Here is a 19,643-nt window from a genome sequence, read left to right on the forward strand (position 1 = left end):
AAATGATAAAGAATGAAATGAACCCTGTTTACAAGGATTTTACATTTCTAATGGATTTTGATGAACATGAGCAGTGCGGGAAGCCCCAAGATGTGGAAGAGGATTTGGAAAGTCACGGAGATATGTTTAGATTTTGTAGGTAAACCTTCCATAAGGCTTTCCTCTGAGCAGCTTGTCTTTTAACTGACAGTTTATTTATGAAAGTTTCCTTTGCATAAACTAATACATAAAAGCAGGATGGGCTTTTTCCTGAGTGAGATCAATACTAATTGTGGACTACTTAGACCGGAGTGACAGAGATTGATTGTCTTTTTTTGCAAGCAACATATATTATTGTTACTCCCAGTAGACTGAATGAAAAGACTGAGGAAAATGTCAGCACAGAATGTCTAATGGTGCCTGACTCTGAGACTGTTAGTGTACAGTACTGGAATCTAATACACTGGACCTGTTGTTCATGCATGACTTTATTCTGGAAAGCAAAAAAGGAAGCCCTCTAAATCTAATGATGAATTTGAAGTTGAAATTTTACCTTAATTAAATAATGCAAGCAACGATTTTCTGTTGAGTGATGTAAAAATCAATGATATAATTGAATGCAAATGCTTATAGGTTGCAATATAAATTAAATCACACAAAACAGAACATCTAAAGGAAATGTAAATGGTGTATACTTTAGAAAGAACTTAAAGGCATAGCCTTTAACTACCAACATTAAGAAATGTAAATGCCAGTGAGAAGTTTTTCCATGAAAGCTTCAAAATATTTTAGTATTTTCCAGAATCTACATCTTTCCAAGAGTGTGGTCATGTTTCTCATTCAGCCAACAAACATTTATTAAGTGCCTACTATGTGTCAAGCATTGTGCTAAGCACTGGATGTTTATGCAGACATGGCTGACTTAGTCTACAATGCTAAATTCAGTCAGTTGGTTCAGTTGATCTGTACAGTGAGTCCTGGAAGTCTCATCTCTGTTTGTCTCTAGTATGGAGACAGAGTCCAACAGAAAAGATGAATCAAATTTAATTGTCCTTCATCTGATCTCCCTTGGTCCATTACTTTGTTTTGCTTAGACCATCAAAATGTTGTTAACAATTCAGCAACCAGCATAGGAAGGCATAGATATGCCTCTTTATGACTTTGTGATGTAGATACAAATTTGGAAAGGACCTCAGAGCTCATCCAATCTAACCTACTCACTTTACATATGAGGAAACTGAGGCCCAGAAAAGTTGTGACTTATCCAAGGTAATAGGTAGAAAGTAAAAGAGCTAGCATGTGAACTTGTCTTCTGCCTTCCTATCCAGTATTCTTTATACTGCAATGCAGAAAAGCATCATATAGGATAGGAAGGCATGGATGGTTTGTCATGTATATTACTGGAGGAAAAAAACCCACATTAATGAGATGACTAGTTATGAAGAAGTATGGGAGTCTCTGGTAGAGCATAATTTTGAGGAGATAGGATGTGAAAATTTTATATTGGCACTATAATTTTATATTGGCCCTATATATAAAAATGGACTTGTTCTGTGACCTTGAGCATGGGACTTAGCCCCTCTGGGCCTCAGTTTCCTTGTTTGTAAAAATATAGATAATATAGCTTCCCTTCATTATTCCATTTGTAAGAACAAATGAGATAATAGATGTAAAGCACTCCAAACTTTAAAAGGAAGACTATATTATTAAAATGTTTCAAAATTATATTAAAATGCTACTTACCATTTTGTGTGCCTCACTAAATGTTTGAACTTATACCTTTAAGTAACTGTCACAAAAAAAATGACCTTACATATTAAGAAAGTTATATAGTAGTCACAAATTGCAAAAGAGTCTTAGGAATTTTACCTCTGCCATTTTTCCTTTGTAAAAGTATAGGGCAGAGATGAGGTATGCGTGTGTGTGTGTGTGTGTGTGTGTGTGTGTGTTCATTCTTCGTTGCCAAAGAAGACCATGTCATCAGAGAAATAATGATATGACTTGCATTTGACTTTGTTTTGAGTGAGGGAGGGCTGTGCAGGTCACCAGCCTCACTTCTCCTCCAGAGCCATCTGAATCCATGGACTAGATATTCATCAGGATGACTGGAGATGACTCAGGATGAGGCAGTTGGGGTGAAGTGACTTGCCCAAGGTCACACAGGTGTCTGAGGTAAGATTTGAACACAGGTCCTCCTGACTCCACCGCACCACCTAGCTGCCTCATATATATGTATATATATATACAGTTGGGCACTTACTAGTGAGTTTACATCACTGAGTCTCAGCTTCCTTATCTGTAAAATGAAGTCTTTTTCAGTATAGGGTGGACCAGATGATCTTTGAGTTCTTCCCAATCCTATGATTCTGTGATATCAATAATTGTTCTCATGTATGTAGTGTCTGCAGCCCTGGTGTGATTTTTCTCCATTTTGCAGATCAGAAAACTGGCATTCAGAAAGGTTAGGTGATTTGCCCATGACCACCCTGCTGCTAAGTACTATGTCCACAGTCTGGGGCCTGGTCTCTTTTGACTTCAAGCTACTTGTATTAATTGCCTCACGAAACCATTCTATCTTATGTTATTAATTAGTATTATTTTAAATGGCTTGCCTTTTTGAGCATTTGTCTTTCATTCAGTTAGTTACTGGTACATTAGAAACACCAAGGGTGAAGCAGTTTCTTAATATTTGGGGAGACTGTCAGTCAATAAGGATTGATTAATCCCCTACTGTGTGCCAGGCACTGTATAAAAGTGCTGGGAATGCAAAGAGAGGAAAAAGACTGTCCATGCTCTCAAGGAGTTCACAATTTAATGGGGGAGACAAAGTGCAAACAAGTACATACTCGCAGGCTAAATACAGGATAAAGTGGAGGGAATCAACAGAGGGAAGGCCCTAGAATTAATGGGGATCAGGAAAGGCTTCCTGTAGAAGGTGGGATTTTAGCTGATTAGTGACTCTATGCAGTGCATTTGGTATCAGCATGGCCTGATGCAGCATGGCCTGATGCAGCATGGGTTCAGTGGACAATCTATTCTTGATCTTGCCAATGACTCTGTTAATAGCATACAACTATAGTCACCAGACAGCTTCCTCTGGCTTTGATTTCCCCTTCTGTAAAACAAGCAGCTGCCCACTTCATAGGGGCAGTATGAGGATTAATGAGATATTACTGGTAAAAGGAACTTAGCATTCTGATGCTAGGCATTCTACTTTTTAAAAAGTATTAGTCATTGGGTGTGTAACTAAAGTCTAACCTTTTATCAAGTGTCAGAAGAAGGATCTATGCATCAGGTGTCATCAGCTGGAGGATGAGAATGGAAAATGATTAAAGGGTTGGAAAATTTTGTTTTGGAGGAAGGCTGAAAGAATAGGAGTTAATCACTCTGACATGAGACAGACAGAAGCATCTTGTGCTGCAGTCACTCCCATAGAGGAAGATGCTAGGGAGCCTGTCTCTGGAAAGACATGATGATGTATAATAGAAGCATCCTATTCTCCATTGTGGAGCAATTCTGCTAGCCACATAACAAAGAAGTGGATGGTTGACTGTAATAAAACTGAGATGCTTTCAAAAGGAACTAGGTATCCAGAGACATTTTCTTGGTCTGGCTGTTTTCTCTTTGTGGCTTTCTGGCAAGAGAGAATGTTATAAGGGAAGAGACCCAGGAGCCTCCTTATCTAAAGCCAACAAACAGGTCTCTGCTTTGGCCTTTCCTGTCTTAGATGAAAGAGATTAGGAATAGGTATGACCTTGGAGCTTTGAAACATCTGGAGAGTGAGCTCCCCAAAGTCCTGGAGCCAGATTTCATGCCAGGATTTTTCTGGAAATCAGATGGTGAGGAGCAAACTCCTGAGTACCCATACCATCTAGGACAGCCCAGCAGTCATAAAGATGCAAACTCATCCATTCACTGGCCAAGCTGAATTTGGATGTGAACTGGGTGGGGTGAGTGCTGAGTGGAAAGTGTGTTAAATCTGAGTCCAGTCTATGTAAGGACTCAAGTGCTATAGGGGAGTGTGTTTACCCAGGTTTTGGGAGGAAATCTTTGTGTTTCTGTGCTTGCAATATTTTCACAGTAAATGTCCCTTTGTAAAAGCAAATCAGTGTTAACTGGCTAAATGGAACCGAGGTGCTTATCATGGTGGTTAACAGTGTGTGTGTGAGTGTGTATGTGTGTATGTATGAAGTTGGGGGATGGAAGGAGAGATGTGAGAGAGAAGAAAGGAAACCGAGACAGAGACAGAGAGAGAGGGAGACAGAAAAACAGAGAGAGAAGAAAGAGGAGGAGAAGGAATAGGAAGAGGAGGAGGAGGAGGAAGAGGAAGAGGAGGGGAGACAGAGAGACAGAGACAGAGAGAACCCTACCAGAATGGGGGCTCAAGCCGATAACATTAAAGAAAGACCCAATGCTTCATGGGGTTGAGAACCCCACAGTGGAGGTAGAGATGTAGCTGGCCTGCCTCTGGAATAATGAGTTCAGAGCCATTGCTATATTTGCATTAATAAATGATTCACAGTTTACATAATGTCAACATTGTTAACAGTATTTCATTTTATTTCATTACTTTATTTTCTCTGTAGAACAACCCTTCAAGACAAGTAGGACAAATGTTATCATACCTGTTTTACAGAGGCAGTATAGTTCAGTGGAAAGAGCATTGATTTTGGAGTCAGAGACCCAGAGTTCAAACTATGATTGTGACATTTTGTGGTCTTAGGCTGGATTCTCAATTCTTTTTCACTTGTAAAATGTGGAGGTTAGGCTTCATGACCTTCAAAGTCCTTTCCAACTCTAAATCTATGATCTTATGAGAACAACAAGACTCCTGATCTATCATTAAATTACTTAACAAGCATTATGTGCCATGCACAGTGCTCATCACTGGTGATACAAAAACAAGAGTTAAACAGTCTACATCCTCAAGGACCCAACATGTGCATGTATAGGTATATCTTAAGTCTGAAGAAAGGTTAAGTGATTTGTTCAAGGTTGGACAACAAGGACAGTCCAAAGCTAAGGCTCAGACTCAGGTCTTCCAATTCTAAAGTCAGTGTTCTTTCTACATTGTTTCTAAATAATTGTTTATTTAATTTTTTGTAAATATGAAGTAAGAATGGATACAGCAGGAAAGCCATAAATGAACTATTAAGAAGAACTTCTCAATGATCAGAATTTTGAGATAAGGAACCATGTACAAATCAGAGGTTAAGTCATTTCTATTTTAACAGTGAATGAATCCAATTCTTATAGGGTCAAAACTATGCATTATTTGGAACTCAGGAGCCTTTTAAAGTTGCAATGACTCTTTCAGGCTATAGGGTTACTAAGGAGTCTGTTGGAGTACATATACTTCTGTAAATAGAAGTATACAAATGTGATCCTGTTATAGGCTGCTTGAAAAGCAAGATAGAGAACTAGACAATTTTTCCAAACCTCAAATCCCCAAAATAAGAATTATGCACAAGAGATAAAGTAATTAGAGCTGAGATGGCAGACTAAGACACCAAGAATCTTAATAGGCTAAAGACTGATGAATTAACATGAGAGACTGCTAATCTCTAAACTCAAATTCAGTCAGTACCCTTCTCCCACAAACCATGCTCTGTCAGTATAGCACACCCAATCCATACGTTTGTATTAGGTGGGATCTACTCAGCAATCTCCTTGCTGTTACTACAGTCTAAAGGGTGTGCTATAGCATTCTCTGCCTCTGCCCTCACCGTACCATTCTGTGGTACTAAGCAGTAGATATCAGCTCTACCCATCCCCTTCTTAAGAGAAGGAAATTTAGGAAATTTAGGGAAGTGGAAAGAACAGAGATATAGGAAAATGGAAGTGTGCTTTTCCTGGAGGTGGCAACAAGATACAGTAGCACTCATCCAGAAAATTAGAGAACAGAGGGAGGTGGGACAGGGCATTAATATGTGTGTGTTGTGGAGTAGGAGGATAGGCCTGTACCAGGTCTAAAGGAAATAAGATTGGCATCTAAATGAAGCCTGTTCTGTTCCCCCCACCCCAGAAGCCACTTAGGACAGGGCATGAGGCCAATAAAAAGAGAATTTCCCAACAAGGGAAATTTTGTGGTCTAGCCCTTGGGAAATCCATTACCATAGCAGGAGGAGTCAAAAAGTGAGTGGTAGGGATATGTAAGGAAAGAAAGACAAATTGCCAAAGATGTCAGGAGGAAGAAAACGTAGTTATAAACCTTAAGCATAATCAGATAAATCAACAGGGAAGGTTTTAAAACAGAAGGGAAGATGTTCAGCAACACATCTAAATAAGTCCAAATATCTCTAAATAAAAATTTCAAATCAAAAGAAATTGAATCAACAACTAATGATGCAGAGAGACAAAGGACACCCAGGACTCTAAAAAAATGTCACGCAACAGCAGCAAGATGTTCCTTAGTCGTTTAAGGGGAAAAAAGAATCATGAAAACAAAATTTAAGGCCTGCATAGCAGAAATGATTGGCAGAATAGGAAAAAAAAACAGCTTGAATCCAGTATTCTCTACAAAGATGTAAAAGAGAGAACAGTTAATTGGAAATGCAAATATACAGAAGTGAAAGACCATCTGGAAGAAACAAAAAGCAATCACACTGAAAGAAAACATGATTTTTATAGGAATAAAACATAAGACATCAAAGATAGATACAAAGGAACAACTTAGACTATATTCTCATTGATAAGGGTACTCTCCCAAGTGATGGAGATCCAATGTTACCTCCTCATCCTGAGTAACTCTTATACATGTCCTCCTATAGATCCTCCATAGCTGGTCCATCCAACACATCAGAGGCCTTCCTTTAGTTCTGATATCATATGCATACTAATGTAGCAGGTAGGATATTCATCAGTTAGGTTCTTCACTCTCATTACATGACACTACACTCACTATAGGTCTCCCAGATGAACATGACAATTCAGTTTAAAGAGCTCGAATACCATGATGCAAGAAATGATACAAGAAAACTGCCTAGAACTTACAAATACAGGAAACAAAGTGTCAATAGAGAGAATCCACACATCTTCTCCAAATGAAGTCCTGTTGCCCCAACCAGGGATGGAAGAGGAGAGGGAAAGCTTCAGACTAACGTACTTAATGAATATGGATAAATAAAAAGTATTCTGTGTTCTGACTCTGTGCCTTTTCACAGTCTGTTCCCTAGACCAGGAAGATAATTCCTCCTTATTTTTGCTTTTTAGAACCCTTAGATCTCACCAAGCTTCACCTCCTACAAGAGAATTTTCCTGATTCCTTTCTCCTATAATCATAAGTATTTTCCTCCACACTCTGAAATCACTTTGCATGAATTTAGTATTCATGTATATCTATTAACCAATTAACAAGCATTGTTAACAAGCAAGTGCCTGCTATGTACCACTCCCCACGTTCCCACTTCCATTGAGTTGTATGTAAGCTCTCTGAGGACAGGGATTGTCTTTATAACCCCAGATCCCAACACAGTACGCTAGTACATAGCAGATGTCTAATAAAGACTTGTTGAATTTAACTGAAGCAGAATGTACCAAATTAGCAACTATTGTTGGATAATTTACATGCACCCTTCATACTGAAATTGAAGTACACTTCTCTTGCATTCAATGGAAAAATATCTTCTCATCATTTTCTATAAATTATTTCTTCATGAAAAGGATTACTAAGTCCATCATCAGCCTTCTCTTGTTTAACCTGATTACCAAAACAAAACCAAAAAAAACTTCGTGTAGCTAAGCTACTGGGAAAAGCTATTTCATTGGGTCCCCAGAGTGCTGGATAGCATAAGGAATATGTAATTGTCCTTAGGAATATTAAATTTCAAGGAGATATGAGCTACAAATGGTGTAATGTATTGTACTGCATACTTATGTAGATAGATGAATAGACAGAGAGAGAGAGATGTGATGTAGCCACATAATATTTTATGCTTAGTTTTTGATTTCTAATTTTAACTTTTGTAAAGGGGAAGTTGATAGCAATGTCAAAAGAAGGGGGAAAAGGTCATTAAACTATTTGAAAAAAGCACACAGAAAAGAACAGAAAAAAAGTTTAGAAAATCGGGACAGCTTTGAAACTAACATGTTTAATTTATTATATGTTTTTTAAAAGCAAGTTCTTTTTAATAAGGGATTCATGGTTCCATATATGTGACCTTCTTTCTGTACTTTTTGTACCAGAAATATTCATGATAGTGTCTTTCAAGTTTGGAATAACAAAAATAAAAATCACTCTGCTACATACTGTATGACTTCATTCATTTAAATAACTTCACCTTCCTGGACCTCTGAACAATGAGAGGGGTATATCAGATGATCCCTAAAATTCCTTTTAGTTCTAAATTCCATGAACCTATAAATTATAATTTAAAATTCCACTGGCACAAAGATCTATAAACCTGTTTTTCCTTTGGTTGCATTATTTTTGATTTAATGCTATGCCCCTATCAGTATTACCCGACAGTAAATAAGACAATGAATGGGATTATTTTGAAGTTAATTTTAGTTAGTCATTGAGTAACTGGCTCTTAAGCTGAAAGTGTCCATGACTTATGGATATGGCTAATAACAGTGAGTGCCTCTGTGGTAAATCAAACACACTGAGCACTACTTGAAAATGTAATGAACCAGAATGATTTCCTGGATGTTATCAATAATCCTATCTACTAGGAGAGCCAACATATCTATTGTATCCAATATACATTGAAAAATAGCTGAGCTATACTCTTGTATTTTGATGGATCTGTGCTCTCATTGATGTGGCTACTCTCCCAGATGATGGAAATCCCAATCTTACCTTCTCCTCTGGAGTAACTCTTATACATGTCCTCCTATAGATCCTCCATAGGTGGTCCAACCAACACATCAGGGGCCTTCCTTTAGTTTTGATATCATATGGATATTAGTGTAGCAGGTAGAATATCAATCAGTTCTTCTTCACTCTGACTACATGACTGGCCCACCTCACTTATTGCTCTGATACCTCCTTTGCATCACTTTTCTGAGGAGTTCTTTACTATTAACCTGTTATGGCCTACCCAACTGCCCATTGCCCTTTGGATGACCTGCAAAGAGAATTCTTCACAAACTGTGCTATTCCATGACTCACATAGTAGCAGGAGAAGAATACTGCTGTTAAAAGAATTAGCCTTTGCTTCAGGAAGATGCTTGGGATCATTAAAAGTATTGCATAACATCCTACATGCAATCCAGCCTACTGGATCTCTTATTTATTGTCCATGCTCAATGTCTGTCCAAGGTCGAAACACCGATGGACTTTTGGTTGTCCCATAAACAAAAATATCATACTCTAGACAAGAATCACTCTTCATCTTTTTGTTTTGTTTTGTATTTTCACTGGTTGAACTCTTTTGAGCAATTATGGATCTTTGTAGTCTCTGTAATGTTAAAATAAGCACAAGGCAAGCAAATCTCTAAGAAACTTGTCTTCCACTTGAACCAGAGTTCAAGTACAGGATATCCTCAGTGAGAGTACAAACTCCTCTGACAAGCCTACATTTCCCTATTGGGTGTAAATCAAACGTTTGCTGGCTGAGGCAGTTTCCGGGCTCCCTGTTGCAACAACTGATTTATATCGGTTAGACTTGCTTAGAAAATGGCAATGATATGTCCAAATTTATTCTTTTATGCATTTCCTTCTCTTTTGGCATCAATGCACCATTTAAACAGGTTAGGTTAGAATTACTTCAGTTGCATACTGTATCTCACTTTTATCATTTCTTCTAAGTTGGTTTTGATTTCAATCATTTCTCTAACAAGCTTATAGGCTGACTGTACACAAGCAGCTGGTTTGAAAAGGATTGCCATCTTAGTAATCAGTAATTTCTGGTCCATTAGATTGTAATAATTTTTTTGGTGATCTATTCAAGGCTCACTACGCTTTCAACTCTAAAATAAACTATTCATTCAATATTGAGTTAGAGAACAGAATATTCGGCCCAAGGTCAGGACAACCTGGGTTTAAATACTGCTTCTGATGATAATTATGTGACAATGTGAAAGTTACTTAACCTGAAACTCATTTTCTTTATCTGTAAAATAGGGGTAATAAGAGTCATAGAACCTACCTCAGAGGGTTATTGTGGGACTAAGATTATGTAAAGCACTTTGCAAATTTTAAAATGTCACATGAGCATTAGCTATTACACGCATTAATACATGTATAATTATAAACATACACATACATCTATAAGCTTTAATAGATTAAAATTTAATAGATTATAAATTTAATAGATTAAAATGCTAAGACTTTTGGAATATTCTGTGTTTGTATGTGTATGCACAAATATAAATTATAAGTATAAAATATTTCTAAAACAATTGACTTAGTTGTTTTTTTAACTATGGCACAGAGATATTAAGTAAAGGAATACAATTACTTCTATCTTTTCCAACCATATACTATATGACCCTAACATTTTGGACCAAGATAGTAATGAGATAGAGCTGCAGAGGCAGCCTTATTATCTACAAAGTAATTATTTACAAAGGAAATTGATTTCTGTGGCCAATAGCCAGACCAGGATATGCAGTATCACAGCTCCTTGGACAACCATCATTTCTTGGCCTGTTTGTAAACACTCCACACTTAAAAGGTTGTTTCAGGTGTTAGACCTAAAGGGAAGTCAGCTAAGCAGACCTTTCAGGTTAGCACAGATTTTTCTAAGTTCATGTAATTACAATAAGCTCATTGCATCTTCTAAGAAAATGCCATTCTTCATCAATGAGAGTTTTCATATGAAGGTTGGATGACTGCTCACCAGGGATATTTCAGAGGACACTTGGGCTTAAAGAGGTGCCAACTGGACTAGATGACCTATAAAGTCCCTTCCAAACAAAGTTTATGTGATTTTTTTCAAAGCTACTGAACACAGTCACAGAATTAAAGACTAAGAAAAATAGATACGACAGAAATGAAGAGTATTTACCTGTGCAATTAGGTCAGCAATTTCTGAGTAGCTATGGCATTTTTTCACACAAGAACGAGCCAAAAAGTCTTCTACTAGTCGTATCCCTATGCCATAACCCCTGTGAATGAGATGAAGGAAAGACAGGTGAATGTCAAAAGCAGTATCTGGTCATTTAGAATATTGTTCATTGTGTTTGAGAATGGTGATCATCTCTGGTTGTGCCTGGTGTACACATTGTGTAAATTCTACTTTTCTAGATTGCTGAAGCTCAATCATTTCAGTTGAATCAAACTCTTTATGGCTTCATTTGGGGTTTTCTTGACAGAGATACCAGAGGGGTTTGTCATTTCCTTCTCCAGCTCATTTTAGAGATGAGGAAACTGAGGCAAACAGGGTTAAGCGACTTGAGCAGGGTCATAAGTAAGTGTCTGAGGCTGGATTTGAACTCGTGAATGTCTTCCTGACTCCAAGCCCAGTGCCCTATCCACTGCACCACCTAGCTGCCCCTTTCCTGGATTAAGTCTGCTCAAAGCACATGATAGATACCTGCATATCAAGAGCATTTTTATGGCATTCAAGCATGATTGCATAGATTCATCAGGAAGCTCTGAAATAATCTCAGTAGTATTCTCTACCCTATTGACTTATTTTATTCATCCTTTAGAATTAGAGCAAAATAAATGTTCTTTCTGCTAACGGATATCATATGGAATATTCTTTGCAAATTTTCAAATGCTAGTTATTGCTACTAATAGTGATATCATTTATAACTTTAGTTCTATAGAAGAAAGCAAATATAATGCAAGATTGTTAATTAAGCAAAGTAAAACAAGCTAGACAAGTGAAATTTATGTAATTTTTACTGTGTACTTTTTTTCCACCCTTATAAGATATTTAGTGCTATAATGAGGGCAAATAAAGAACTAACTTAAGGTCTCATCTCAATACCAAAAGAGGCAGCTTGGCATAACAGAGGGCCAGAGGAAGGTCTGGGTTCAAATTCTACGTCTTACACATTTCTACTATGGCACATTGGTTTGACTTTTAGCTCTCTATTACTGTCAGCTCTCTATTACTGTATTGCCAAAGTGCATTGGGTGAGAGTTTCCATATTGGGAGTTCAATAAATTGATGTAATTATATTTCTTACCCACTCTTCCCCCCTCCAAATCTCATTAGCTGTGCTTTTTGTTTCTTCTAGGGATATGCATGCCTCTTTAAGTATACATTCCAAAAAACTGTGTTGAACAAATCAATCTGGAAAAATAAAAATAGCTTCTAAAATAAGAAAAAAGACTGAAAATATACAGAGAATGATGTTTTCAGGGAGAAATGCAATGATTCAGAAAAATATTTCAATCTTTTTTTATCAGTTTTTTTCCTGAAAAAATTATAACACTCAGAATAATTTGCTTGAATTGAGTCTATGAGAAGTATAATGATTCCTAATATCCACTTTTTCTTCTCATTAACTTTAGGGAATTTATTTTAAATAAAAAGTTCCTCATTTCGTCACAACTGCTCCAAGCCTCAAGCTAAGAAAAAAATTTAATACTTAGAGTTTGAGTTTTCTGACTAATCTTACATTATATCTCTCTCTGGTTAACCCCTAATCTTTTTGTGGTTGAATCAAAATTCAGTTTGCTGGAAATATTTAGAAAACGAACAAAATTTTATATTATTGTGTTTGTGGATAGACATTAGGAAGGTAAATTGGGGAAAGAAATGACCTTTTCATTCGACTTCCTTAAGTCTGCAATGCCCATTGTCCCATAGGACAATGTCAAGGACTATCCTCAGAATCTCCATTTTCTGACACAGGTAAGTCTTTCCTTTGTTTCATGTTGAGCTAACATGTCTTGATGATCAGAATCTCTTTTTCCCTGATTCTGATACAGCTTCTCCATGTCGCACAATAGCATTGATTCATTCAAGAAAATGTATGGGCAAGCCCTTTTTACTCTCAGCTCTACTTGTACTTTCTACACCAGCCTTACATAGATAAATCTCCTTAACCTTGACCTTTTATAATCAATTGAATATAATGCAGTAGCCAATTGAATTGCCTCAATGGTAGGCCACCTAATTTACCTAAGAAGGTCTAGTGCCAAGCTCTCCTAACATATATAAGCAGGAAGGTCTAAAAAGTTTTAAGGGTCATCATATGATTCATCTCCTTGATATTGTTCTACAAATGAGAGATACAAAAACACATTGACTACTTTCATTTCCCAATTATTTGTGACTGAACTGTTCAGAACCAGTGTTCTTTATATGACCTCCATTTAACTACTAACAAAATTATTTTGAGAATGTGGTTCAGATGACTCAGGAAGAGAGAGTTAGGCTGAAGACTTTGCACAGACTTCCCTCACTTAAATCCAGTTCACCTGCATGTCGTGGCATCATTTCCCTGATGTCCTATTCCTCTTCAAGAATGAAGGACAAACAACAATTGTGAAAGAGTTTTATTACAAATGAGGATGACCCTTGTTTTTAAGAGGGGTGATCAGAAGGAGTTTTAATATAATTGTAGGAAATTATATAAAAACAAGAATAAGCATAAAAGTTGGACCTGTGATTTTACTGATATAGGGAACTTCCTGGTAAGGAAATTTCTACCAACACATGTCGGCACTTCTATAGCTTACAGTTTTAGAGAGTTGCTAGATCGCTGAGAGTTTAAATGACCTGCTCAGGATCACACAACCAGTATGTAAGAGGGGCAGAACTTGAACTCAGGTCTTCTTGGCACTGGGCATGGCTCTCTACCCACTATGCAACACTGCCTAAAAAAACAAGGAGATTTCTGTAAATGAGAATTTATGATGACTCCCCATAACTCTAATACAACCATATCAGTTCCACCATGTTTTGACTGGAACTGAATGACAAAGATTTATTTGGCTTCCAACCAATGAGAGGGAAAGTATTTCATAGGGGGCTTTTTGCATTAAATTTGTGAAGAAATATGTCCCTTTAATGACTAGTCACACAAATGATGGTGAGTGGGATAGGTTTAGTGAAGACTTCTCAGATTGTAATTCTTCTCCCAGGGGTGAGGTAAGACTGAGAGGCTCAAGGTTACTATATTTTTAGAACAGAATAATTCCATATAAGGATATAAAACTATGTAGTACATTAGGGTCTCAATGATTGGATAAAGTTTACCTAATTCTTCAATGTCTTCATTTCAAAAGGGATTGGTTCGATTTCGTGTCTAGAATGTAAGATCATATTCTCAGCTAATGAGAATAATGGTCAGTGGGGGGGGGGGGGAGGGACTTGCGTTAGAGTCTATATAAATCACTGCCCTTTCTTTGTCTTCGGCTTTCCTACTCCAGGTGAACTGCTGTAGGATTGTCCAGATTCTCGAGAAAAGAATAAATCTCTTTTCTGTCATCACTTTGAGAGGCCTCTGAGTAATTGATTTATGTAGGGACCTGAGCCATCCCACACAATGGTTTTGGGAATCTTTCTTTTCCTACTTTAAGAAGATGGTCATAGAAATGAAAGTCTTAGAAAAGAACCAGAAAATCTGATTTTTTTTAAAAGGCAAGAGAAACTCATTATTAATATACAATGCAGGAGAGTCCTCCACTTACATTTTATCCAGATAGTTATTGACATCTTCATCCTTTTCATAGTCTTTGCACAGCTGGGCCACCAGAGCTCCATAGGTGAGCACAAAGAGATCTCTGTTCTGTCCAAAAAAAATGGCATTTATGCTATAGTGAAAAACTAAGAACAAAACATTTTAAAATTTGCCCTGCTTCACCCTGAATAGTGCAACATTGTTTAATTTTCAGAAGCAATGTAGTGTAGCTCTTAGGGCACTGGGTTTAGAGTCAAAAAGACTTGAGTTCAAATATCACCTTTGACATTTATCAGCTTGTGACCCAGGCAAGACATTTCAGTTATTTGAAACTCAGATAACTCCTACTAAGTCACAGATGGGTTATGATCCGGTGAGTGGAAGACGGTCCCACACCAGTCCCCTATGCTTACAATAGTGACATACTTTATTTTTGACAGCCATTGAGAGCCACATACAGAAACAAGCCTTCCTGAGGGAATGAAGACTAATCAGGGTGGGGGGAGGGGGAGGAAGATAGGGGGAGGAGCATCTAAATCAAAGCATATCTTACCATGGATTTCAGTTACAAAAGTAGAGATGTGATATCATAGAAATACTTTTTAAAATTCTGAATTGAGGGCAGGGTCCCTCCAACACACATTATCAAGCATTTTCAAAAGCTGGCTGCCCAAGCATTTATGTCCTTTCTAGCTCTGGACCTCAAATTCTGTGATGCTAGTTATTGATAAGTCACACAGTTTCTGAGGCTCAGTTTTCTCACCTGTAAGATGGGAAGAATTTTATTACTTAATTCAGAGTAATGCAATATAGTAAATACAGTACTAAACTTGAAATCAGGCTAGAACTGTGCTAGAACTAGCAATTTCTGACTTTCTTATCCTGTCCCTTGAGCACCCTCCAGAGTTCTATGGCCGCCATGCTCTTCTCCCACATGGGATGACTGTCTCTGAGGAACCAACTGGCCTGGGGGCTCATGCCATATGGGAGACCTGAATTTGCTATGGGATAAATTCAGGAACCCAAAACTGACTGCCTCCTTCCCATCATAAATTCAACACTAAGTCTCCTTAGATCCAATCCTCTTTCTTCCTCCTTTTCCACTGTGCCCTCTGGAATCCTTACCTATTGCTAACAAGTTCCTATTCTTTCTAGATTTCTTCCATTTTCCAGTGCTCACCAAAACCAAACTTTCTCCCCAGGATGCCACATCACTCAGTTCCCTCCCCAAAGATGACTGCTCCTTCTCCCATACCCCTAACAAACAGTCAAGAGGAATAATCGGCATGATTCTTGCTTTTCATGGAAACTTCCAGATTTTCCCATCACTTAACAATTTCTCTTGCTTTATCGTTGCCTCTACCTTGTTCATATTCTCATTACAGTCATCTATGAACCTTAAATTCATTCTCATATCTGAAGTAAATTCAGTAACTGACTCACTGTTTTCTCTACCCCAACTCAACTTGCCTTCAAATACCATTATCTTCTAGTTTCTCATCTTCCTCACTTCCCATGATTTCTGTTTCCAATTGACCTTACCCACACACACAGTAACAGTTCAATCTTAAAACCTCTTCATCTCTAATGAATTTGCCCCAGATGTCAAAATTATTTATTACTGCAAACAAGAAGACCTGGTTTCAAATTCCACCTCTGACACTAAATAGTCACGTGACTATGAGCAAGTCACAATTTCTCCGAGCCTTGGAAAACCTACTAAGACTTCTACATTGTTCCAAATTAGAACCCTAAGATTTGCTATCTGTATTGGTGGATGGAATTCCCATACCGGTAATAATCACAGATCTTTGAATGTATTGACATAATGACCTCACAAAATTGTTGTGGTAGAAGAATTTTGTAAGCCTAGAAGTATTGTGCAAATGTGAACTATTATTAGTAGAGACATGCTCAGAGTATGTGAGATGGAAACTCAATCCACCATTAAACGTCATTTCTTTGTTTTAGTTCTGACACTGGCATGATATAATGGGAAAGAAGTCTTGACTTGAGGCTACCTGACTCAGCCACTGAATGAGGCAAGCTACCTCCTCTCTGAACCTCAGTATTCTCATTTATAAAATGGGAATACTACTACTATTAATTATACTATCTACCTAGTTGTGAGGAAAAGTACTTTGTAAACCATCTAACATCACATACATGTGAGCTGTTACTATTTTCTTCTATGATACAGAAATATGATTGAAGAAAACTCCTAAGTGAAGGAACCCCCTTCTGCTAATACAAATCTACTCTTTCTCTGCAACTAGTCGTATTAAAGAGCTACTCGCAGAGCACTTTGAGGTTAAATGATTTGCCCAGGGTCAAACAGTCAGCATATGTCAGAGGCAGGACTATGAGCCCAAGTTTTCTTGGATTTGAGTTCAGCTCTCTCCTCACTACACTGTTTCCTCACTAATGAGGCAATTCAGTACAATGAATATATTTAAAATGTAGAGCAGCCATGATCCAGATATAACAATCAAAAACTTTCCAACTGAAACAAATGGGTCAGCCTGGGGCTCTGCCAAGCCATAGCAGGGAGTGCGTTCTGGCCACTGAGGCGTGCAATGCAAACGCATCATAAAAGACAAAAAATGTTTTGAAACTAGAAACAAAATGTTCTGCCTACCATGGAATGTGCTGAAGCAGAGGATGAAATTGCTGGTAAATGCCAATCCTACAACATCAAAAAAAGCAAAAGTGAAGGGAGTAAAAAAATAACCAAGTACCGCATAGCTTTATGCTGCTGCTAACAGCCAAGGAAAAGTGATGTGTAACAGATATGTCAGGAAAAGGACTGGGCAAACATTCAAGTCATACCCACATACCTTGGCTTTAGCTTTATGCCAATTTATAATTTATTTCAAGTTAAAACATTTTCTCAGTTTTTAATTAATAGAGTTTAGTGGCTAATTATATATACATACAAATGTATATATAATATGTACACATATACATGTGTATATATAATACAAATGGGAATATATTTTATATAAATATTATATACACATTTTATATATATATATACATGCACATATATAGTTTAACCTTTTAGATATCCATTCCTTAAAAAACAAAGGCACAAACTTTAATTCCTTCTGGCAAAGTGAGAGACTGTATATGGAATCAAATTAGCAAATTAAGTACACATCACAATCAAATTTTTCATTTTTTAGAGACTGTCTTTAGAAAGTTCCCTGATGTAGGCCAATTCCATATCCTGCTCTGTTACACTGGCTTCTTCTCTGCTGTTCCTTGGAACATCCCTATAAAAAGTGACCCTTTCTCCCCTAACCATAATGCACCTAGGCATAGCTTCTGTCTAAGTAGCCCATTCATGGCTTGGGGACGTTAAATAGATGTATTCCAACGGTATTTAAGAGACAACGGGTTGGAGGAAGGAAGCTCTTTATGTAGAATATTGTGGAGGTTCTTGGAATGTTAACTTGTGATGGGCAGAGTTCAGGGAAGGAGAGCTTCTGCTTAGCAGAGGCTCAAAACTGATGCATCACATAAAGAATGAATGACAATGATTCTAGCATTGTGTAATTCTCATTTTGTCTCAAATGCAATTGAAAAGGAAAAATCAGCCATGAAGAATAAATGCAGTAAATTAGATCAGCCGTAAGTAGAATGTAACCGTATTTTATGAATAGTTTTAAACTATCAGTTGATTAAAAATAACAATGATACCAAGGTTGCAGGTTCAATCTGAATTTACTTGGTTTTTATTCTGTCCCTTGATTATAAAGCACACCTTGTGTTATAGCCTTTTGTTGTTGTTGTTTGACAAATGAACAAGTACTATTGGGCATAACAGAGACCAGAAGAGAGAAATGTGGATTGATTGGCAACAAATTCTTTTGAAAACTCCTCAAAACACCTTCCCCACTGAACAGTAGCTTCATCTCCAGCAGTTGCATAGTGGATAAGAGAGTTGGACCTGAATTCAGGAAAACCTGAATTCAAATCCAACTTTAGACATCAGTTGTGTGACCCAGAGCAAGTCACTTAATCTATGTCTGCCTCATGTAAAATGGGGAACACTATAGTACCTACCTCTCAGGATTGTTGTGAGGATAAAATGAGTTAATATTTGTAAAGTTTTTAAGCCACATAAATATATAACTGCTAACTATTATTATCTTCACAAATGGAAGAGGATATATTATCATTATTATTGATGATTCTCTGATGCTTTGGGCATCTTAGAAAAAAATATCACATTCAATTAAGACATATCATCAAGCAACTTAATGACATTCACAAACAAAAGTATCATTGCTTTATTTTAAAAGAAAAACATTTTGAATGTTGCAGAAAATGGGTATGAGCATCATTTAGTGTCATAAGAGGCTCTGCAAGTATTTTCAGCAGCCATCTTAGAGCCTGCAAAAGCAATCCTAAGTACCACCTGTTAAAATTGATTCAGTTGCTCTCATCTGATTCAATGACCAGCAGTCTCTGGTCATGTGAGTTTGGGGATTATTAATCTAAAATGAGTTTTCAAATTGCTGACTTCTCTATACCTAAAATTGCAGTACTGGATTAAGAATTATGAAGTAATACTTCCATCACCACCACCAGAATCACAGCCCATTAAAAAAACCTAAGATTTTCTTTTAAATGACTGAATTTAGAGCAATTTTCTGAAAATACTACCACAGGCTGAATCATAGAAATGATCACTAAATTTAAATATATTAAGCAATATTCTTAATGTAGGAACTTCAGTGCCTACCTTTCTTATGCCAGCTCAGTTAAATTTAACACAGTTGAATATATATGTATATTACATATACTCTCTATATAATATTCATTACTCAATTCATACAGCATTATCAAACAACTCATTAATCATATTATGATTAGTTACAAGTAAAATAAACTTGCTTTAGTGATTATTTCAGTCCCTCTTAGGACGGCTCTAATTAGACAGAAAAATATATCCCTAAAATGTTTTATGAGATCTATCACTCCCTTGGAGTACTTTTAATGTTTCACCATAATTATAAACATCCCTAGAGGTGTGATACATACAGGTTTCACAAAACTCTCTGTTGCTAATAGATAAGCAATTTCAATTGCTACTACTCCATGAAATAACTTTTTCTTAAATCATCCCT

At 37.1% G+C, this 19,643-nt stretch overlaps 2 protein-coding genes across 5 annotated transcripts in view; one reads left to right on the forward strand and one right to left on the reverse strand.

The window, feature by feature from the left end:
• TRAPPC3L (trafficking protein particle complex subunit 3L) overlaps window positions 1–19,643 on the reverse strand; it is a 60,938-nt gene that overhangs the window by 40,911 nt on the left and 384 nt on the right. Inside the window, exons 2-4 of one of the 2 annotated variants that reach the window (XM_072643104.1) lie at window positions 17,147–17,194; window positions 14,519–14,616; window positions 10,932–11,031 (exon numbers count right to left, since the gene is read on the reverse strand). In XM_072643104.1, the coding sequence (XP_072499205.1) occupies window positions 10,932–11,031; window positions 14,519–14,616; window positions 17,147–17,194 (246 nt within the window). The remainder of the gene's footprint in view (window positions 1–10,931; window positions 11,032–14,518; window positions 14,617–17,146; window positions 17,195–19,643) is intronic. The other variant, XM_072643105.1, reaches the window with a different exon arrangement.
• The window catches only part of CALHM4 (calcium homeostasis modulator family member 4), a 39,917-nt gene that overhangs the window by 8,136 nt on the left and 12,138 nt on the right, over window positions 1–19,643 (forward strand). The window lies entirely within an intron of this gene.

The sequence above is a fragment of the Notamacropus eugenii genome, chromosome 2, assembly GCF_028372415.1.
Source record: "Notamacropus eugenii isolate mMacEug1 chromosome 2, mMacEug1.pri_v2, whole genome shotgun sequence".
Lineage (NCBI taxonomy): Eukaryota > Metazoa > Chordata > Mammalia > Diprotodontia > Macropodidae > Notamacropus > Notamacropus eugenii.